The sequence below is a fragment of the Belonocnema kinseyi genome, chromosome 10 (assembly GCF_010883055.1).
Source record: "Belonocnema kinseyi isolate 2016_QV_RU_SX_M_011 chromosome 10, B_treatae_v1, whole genome shotgun sequence".
Taxonomy (NCBI): Eukaryota; Metazoa; Arthropoda; class Insecta; order Hymenoptera; family Cynipidae; genus Belonocnema; species Belonocnema kinseyi.
The window spans coordinates 3,755,520-3,762,179 of record NC_046666.1 but is presented as its reverse complement, the minus strand read 5'-3'; the positions used below and the strand labels follow the sequence as shown (position 1 = coordinate 3,762,179).

Sequence of the window (6,660 nt, the reverse complement as noted above, 5' to 3'; positions counted from 1 at the left end):
TTGAAAACTTTTGAAATCTTTTGATATCTTTTCAATTCTTTTGAAATCTTTGAAATCTTTGAGATCCTTCGAAATATTTGAAATCTTTGTGAAATCTTTGAAACCTTTTGAAATGTTTTGAATTCTTTTAGTCTCTTTGAACTCCTTTGAAATCTTTTAAAAGCTTTGAAATCTCTTTGAAATCTTTCAAAACTCTTAAAACATTTGAAATCTTTGAAATATTTTGAAGTCTTTTGTAAATCTTTGATCTCTTTTGAAATCTTTTGAAATCATTAAAATCTTAGAAAATCTTCGAAATCTTTGGAAACCTTTAACACCTTTCGTGAAATCTTTTGAGTTCTTTTGGAATCTTAGGAAGTCTTTGAAATCTGTTGAAATCTTTGTAAAATATTCTGAAATCTGTTGAAATTTTTTAAAATATTTTTTTAAACTCTTAAAATGTTTGAAATGTTTTGAATTATTTTGGAACATTTAAACTCTTTTAAAATCTTTTGAAACATTTTAAATCTTTTTGAATTAAAAAATTTTTTTTTGGAATCTATGATTTCTTTTGAAATCTTTGAGATCCTTGGAAATATTTGAAATCTTTTGAAATCTTTGTGAAATCTTTGAAACCTTTTGAAATATTTTTAATTCTTTGTAAAATATTCTGAAATCTGTTGGAATGTTAGTAAATCTTTTGAAATCGTTGAAATATTTGAGATCTGTTGGAATTTTTGTGAAATCTTTTGAAGTCTTTTAAAATGTTTGAAATTTTTTTAATCCGTTTGAAACCTTCGAACTCTTTTGAAATCTGTTGATATTTCGTGATGTCTTTTGAAAACTTTGGAATCTTTTAAATCTTTTGAACTCTTTTGAAATATTTGTGAAATCTTTGAAATCTTCGGGAATCTTTTTAAATCTTTTTAATCTATCGAAATCTTTGTGAAATATTTTCAAATTTTTTGGAATCCTGAATATTTTTGTAAATTTCTTTGAAATATTTTTTAAATCTGTTTTTTTCTCAAATCTTTTGATCTATTTGAAATATTTTTAAATCCTTGAAATATTGTTTATTTTCCGAACTCTTTTGAAATCTGTGAAATTTTTTTAAATACTTGAAATCAGTGTGAAATCTGTTGTTTTTTGTTTTTTTGTTACTTCATAATAAAAATAGTATAAATAGAATTCTAGGCATTTTTTAATTTTTATAATAATATCAATAATAATTCTTTAAAATGTAATACTATTTTTGAAAAACCCTTTACAACAATTAATAATTGTACCAGAAATTTGATTTAAAATAAGATAAAAAATGAAGTTCTCATTTCAAGAAAAGTCAGCTATATATATTAAACATTTTCGATTTTCTTGGATATTATTTGATGAAATAATAAACAAATACAGGTCTTTCAAAAGGGAAATTCTTGTTTCTTTTTGAAAAAGCAAATTCCTTTTACAAAATCTCAACCCTGATTCGTCAACATTCTGCACTTTGAAAAAATGTTTTAGAAAATATCTTCCTTGGAAAAAAAATTTTAGATTGAAATCGATTTAAATTTGAAAATTTAAATGGCCGGGAATAATATTCTAAAATCGATAAGCAACCGAGAATTTATTTACTTAAACGAGAAATCTGAAGGAAAATCTAGTAAGTTTTCCACTCAGTTACTGGAGATTTTCGATACAGAATTACAAATCGATGCTATTTTTGGTCGTTGACACATTGAGAGTAGCCGAGTAACACAGATACATCGATCAGAGAATTTGAAATAGCCCAAAGACCTCAATTTCCCTCAATTTTCGACCAACGTGTCAATTCTTTTTTTCATTTTTTTCCCTTTTCTTTACATCATAAAATGTTTTCTATCCGCTTGCCAAAAATTGACTGTTTTAAACATTTTTTACCATTTTAATTTGATTTCTTAAAAATAAAATCTAATAGAATGTTGGTTGTTGGGCTTATTCTCGGAAAGAGGGAATTAATTTTATTAATTAAATTTTTTTAAATTATAAATTATAAATTATAAACAAAAATTTTATTCATGATTTAAGAACGGATAAATTTATTTATTTCTGAATTGAAAGAGGAACTTTTCTAATTTCTAACATTTTAAAATTTTTATTGAAAACATTTTTATTCATTTGCAAGGGTGGAAATTTTGGTTTATATTTTTTTCTGAATTAATGGAGGGAGTTTTTTTAAAATTTTGAACATTTTGATTAATATGTTAATATAGTTGAAGCAGGAAGATTCTTTATTTTCAACATTTTTCTTATGATGAAAGTGAAACATTTTTATTTACAATATTTTCCTGACTCGGAAGAGGGAAATTTTTATTTTTACATTTTTACTTTATTGTAAGGGAGGAATTTTGGGTATTAATTTTTATCTGAATTTAAAGAGGGACTTTTTAATTTTTTTCATTTTGATTAGTATTTTAATTTTTTGAAGGGGTTCAAATTTTTTCTTTCAGACATTTTCTTCAGATGAAAAGGTGGAATTTTTTTCAATTTTTTTCTTAATCGTAAGAGAGAAATTTTTTATTTTTTAAATTTGTATTCAGTTGGAAGTGAGGAAATTTATTTCTGAATTAGAATCGGGATATTTATACTTTTAAACATTTTATTGTGATGGAAGATAAGAAATTTTGGTTTATATTTTTTTCTGCATTTTTTTTTTAATTTTGAAAATTTTGATTAATATCTTAATATAGTTGAAGCAGGAAGATTCTCTATTTTTAACATTTTTCTTATGATGAAAGTAAAGCATTTTTTATTTACAATCTTTTCCTGATTCGGAAGAGGAAACTTTTTTATTTTAAAAATTTTTATTCGATTGGAATGGAGGAATTTTTTATTTAAAAATTGTTTTTTCATTTGGAAGTGGTGAAATTTTGGTATTTGCTTTTGTAATGATTTTGAACAGGGCATTTTTCTGTTAAATTTGTTTCATTTTTCTTGTATTATGTTGAAACTTTTCGACATCCTGAAAAAACTTCGAAGTTGTATTTCGAAACCTTCAAAAATCTAAATTTTATTTTATGCTTTTTGAAATCTTTTCAAATTTAATACTATTTCCTCAAATTTTCAAAACTTCTAAATATATTTTTTAGTGATTCGAAATTTTCATAAAACTTTGAAAAAATGTTTTAAAATCTGTTTAAATATTCTCCTAAAGAAACTTTATAAAATAAAATTTTTTGAACAATGTTCCAAAAAATCTTTTAAAACATTTTGTATACTTGTGAAACCTTTCAAAATTCTTCAAAAACCTTAATTTTTACCAATTTTTTGCAATCGTTTTAAGTTTAAAATTATTTTTGTATCTTTTTAAATCTTCGGAAATCTTTTTTAATGTTTTTAAATCTTTTTAAATATTCTGCTAAATTTGATTTTCAAGATAAAGAATCACCTTTAATATAGTGTATTTTTTAAAATTTCAAACTATTTTCGAAGTTTTTTAAAAACTTCTAAAATTTCGTAATCTTCTAAAATTGAAACAATTTGCTTTAAAATCTTCGACAAATTTTTCGAAATTATAGGAAATCGTTTATAATTTCGTAATATTTTTAATATTTCTATAAAATTAATTTATGAATATAAAAATAAATTACAATTTTCCCTTGCATCTTAAGAAACGATTCAAAATTTTACTTTATAATCTTGAAAAATATGCATTTTGTTTAAAATGTTTTGAAATCTTTTAAAATTTTCAATTATTTTTGGTATTAATTTTTATCTGAATTTAAAGACGGACTTTTTTCATTTTCATTGGCATTTTAATTTTTTTAAGGAGTTCAAATTTTTTGTTTTAGACATTTTCTTCAGATGAAAAGGTGAAATTTTTTTCGATTTCTTTCCTCATTGTAAGAGAGAAATTTTTTAAATTTGTATTCAGTTGGAAATGAGGAAATTTTGGTATTTGATTTTTTGCTGAATTCGAAGATGGCTTGTTTGTTTTAAAATTTATTTCTGAATTAGAATCAAAATATTTATACTTTTAAACATTTTATTGTGATGGAAGAAAAGAAATTTTGGTTTATATATATTTTTTTTGCATTGAGAGAGAAAATTTTTTATTGATAACATTATTATTTGCAAGGGTGGGAAACATGGTTTTTATTTTTTTTTTCTGAATTAATGGAGGGAGTTTTTTTTAAGTTTGAATATTTTGAGTAATATGTTAATATAATTAAAGCAGGCAGATTTTTTATTTTCAACATTTTTCTTATGATGAAACTGAAGCATTTTTTATTTACAATCTGTTCCTGATTTGGAAGAGGAAAATTTTTAATTTAAAAATTTTTTATTTAATTGGAATGGAAGAATTTTTAACTTTTTAAAATTTTATTCAGTTGGAAGTGAGGAAATTTTGGTATATTTGCTTTTTTGCTGATTTTGAACAGGGTATTTTTTTTAATTTCTTTAATTTTTTTTATTATCTTGAAACTTTTCGAAATCCTGAGAAAACTTCGAAGTTGTATTTCGAAATCTTCAAAAATCTAAATTTTATTTGAGGTTTTTTGAAATCCTTTCAAATTTAAAAATATTTTTGAACATTTTCAAAACTTTTAAATATATTTTTAAATGATTCGAATTTTTCCTAATACTTTGAACAAATTCTGCAACATTTAAAAAATGTCATGAAAATTTCCCAGTCTTTTTTGACAATTTTTAAAATCTTCTGAAATGTTTTAAAATCACTTGAAATATTCTCCTAAAAAAACTTTATAAACTAAAATTTTTTAAACAATATTCCCAAAAATCTTAAACAAATGTTTGTTTTCTCTTGAAAACTTTCAAAAATCTTAATTCACAACAAATGTTTTGAAATTGTTTTAGGTTTAAAATGATTTTTGTATCTTTTTAAAACTTCGGAAATTTTTTGTAATGTTTTGAAATCTTGTTAAATATTCAGCTAAATTTGATTTTCAAGATAAAGAATCACTTTTAATATAGTGTATTTTTTTAAATCTCAAATTATTTTCGAAGTTTTTAAAAAATTTTGTAATCTTGTAAAATTGAAAAAATTTACTTTAAAATCTTCGACAAATTTTTCGAATTTATAGGAAATCGTTTAAAATTTCGTAATATTTTAAATATTTCTCTAAAATTAATTTAATAATATAAAATATAAATTACAATTTTCCCTTGCATCTTAAGAAACGATTCAAAATTTTACTTTATAATCTTGAAAATTATGCATTTTGTTTAAAATGTCTTGAAATCTTTTCAAATGTTCAATTATTTTTTTGATCTTTTCGTGTCTTCTAAAACGTTGATATGATTTGAAGTTTTTCTGTTATTTTTTAAATCCTGCATAAATCAAAAGAATAAATTGTTTAAAAATCTTACAGATCCTTTTCCGACATATTTTAAAATCTTCAAAGCTTAAATTTAATATTTTAAAATAAGACCGAGAATGAAATCTAAACAATTTAAAATTTTCATACATAATTACTTTCTTTATTATTAAAGAATTATTTACAATTAAATTTTTCTCATTCGAAAATACGTTTTTATTCATTGTTATTAATAAATAATTAAACAAACCGTTATTTTAAAATAAAAGAAACATTTTAAATTATAGAAAACTTTTTATTGAAAGAAAAAAACATTTCTTTGAACGAGACACAAGCTTAAAGAAACGTCTTTGAATCAAAAGAAAAATTTTCCTTTGGACCAAAGAATCCTTTCTCTGAGTTGTTCGAAAACACAAGTGGAAATGAAAATAAAACATCATCTTCGTTATTCATCTGTTTACTTATTTAGTATTCTTTGGTTGAAAAATATCTGAGAAAAGATAATACAACTTCGCTAAAAGTAAAGATGAGCATCGTGTTGACTGGTGGATGAGGTCGATAATAATAACACCGATCTCGCAATCCATTGCCTCTCAGCATCTTAGAGATTCTTGTTTTCTCAAAAAGAAATTTTTTTTTAATTTTTCTTTTTTTTTCTGTCAACAGAGACTACCCACCGGAAGGAAGAGTTAAGGTCACTGTTCAAGAAACGACGACAGAAGTTGAGCCAGCTAATGGATATAATTCTGCAAGTCCCTATGGTCGATCTGATTTTGATCAGAATTGTGCAGTCAATGGACACATGGCCAGCAATGCTACTAAAGAACTGGATGACCTCATGGCCTCCCTTTCTGAATTTAAGGTAATCCTGAAAATTTATAATCATCCATACATTTTTTTTCCATTGGAACTTTACAAAATTTTTAGGAAAAAAAAATCTGTCCAACTTTGATTTCAACCGTTTTTCAAATAATTAGTTAAACTGTGATCTTTTTCAATTATATCATTCAGTTCAGAATGCGTAATTGGAAAATCCCCTTTTATATATATATTTTTTTTTTTAAAGACTTAAACAATTAAAAATTATAAGCATTTAAAATCGAAGATTTTTTATGAAAAACATTTTTAGTTGATCAACTGTGAATATAAATTAATTAATGATTTTTTATATTAAATTTTACTTTAAAAATGAAAAAATCTTATTATTTAAACAAATGTAAAACCTTAATTGAAACGTAATAAAATATTTTCAATTTTTAAATAATTATATAATAATAATTATATAATAATAATTATATAATAATCATTCAGTTCAGAATGCGTAACTGGAAAATCCCCTTTTATATATATATATATTTTTTTTTAAAGACTTAAA

At 22.6% G+C, this 6,660-nt stretch overlaps 1 protein-coding gene across 7 annotated transcripts in view; it reads left to right on the top strand.

The window, feature by feature from the left end:
• LOC117181521 (paxillin) overlaps positions 1 to 6,660 on the top strand; it is a 99,880-nt gene that overhangs the window by 66,606 nt on the left and 26,614 nt on the right. For all 7 annotated transcript variants that reach the window (XM_033374294.1, XM_033374288.1, XM_033374293.1 and 4 more), the window contains one exon: positions 5,952 to 6,147. In XM_033374294.1, coding sequence (XP_033230185.1) covers positions 5,952 to 6,147 — 196 coding nt within the window. The remainder of the gene's footprint in view (positions 1 to 5,951; positions 6,148 to 6,660) is intronic.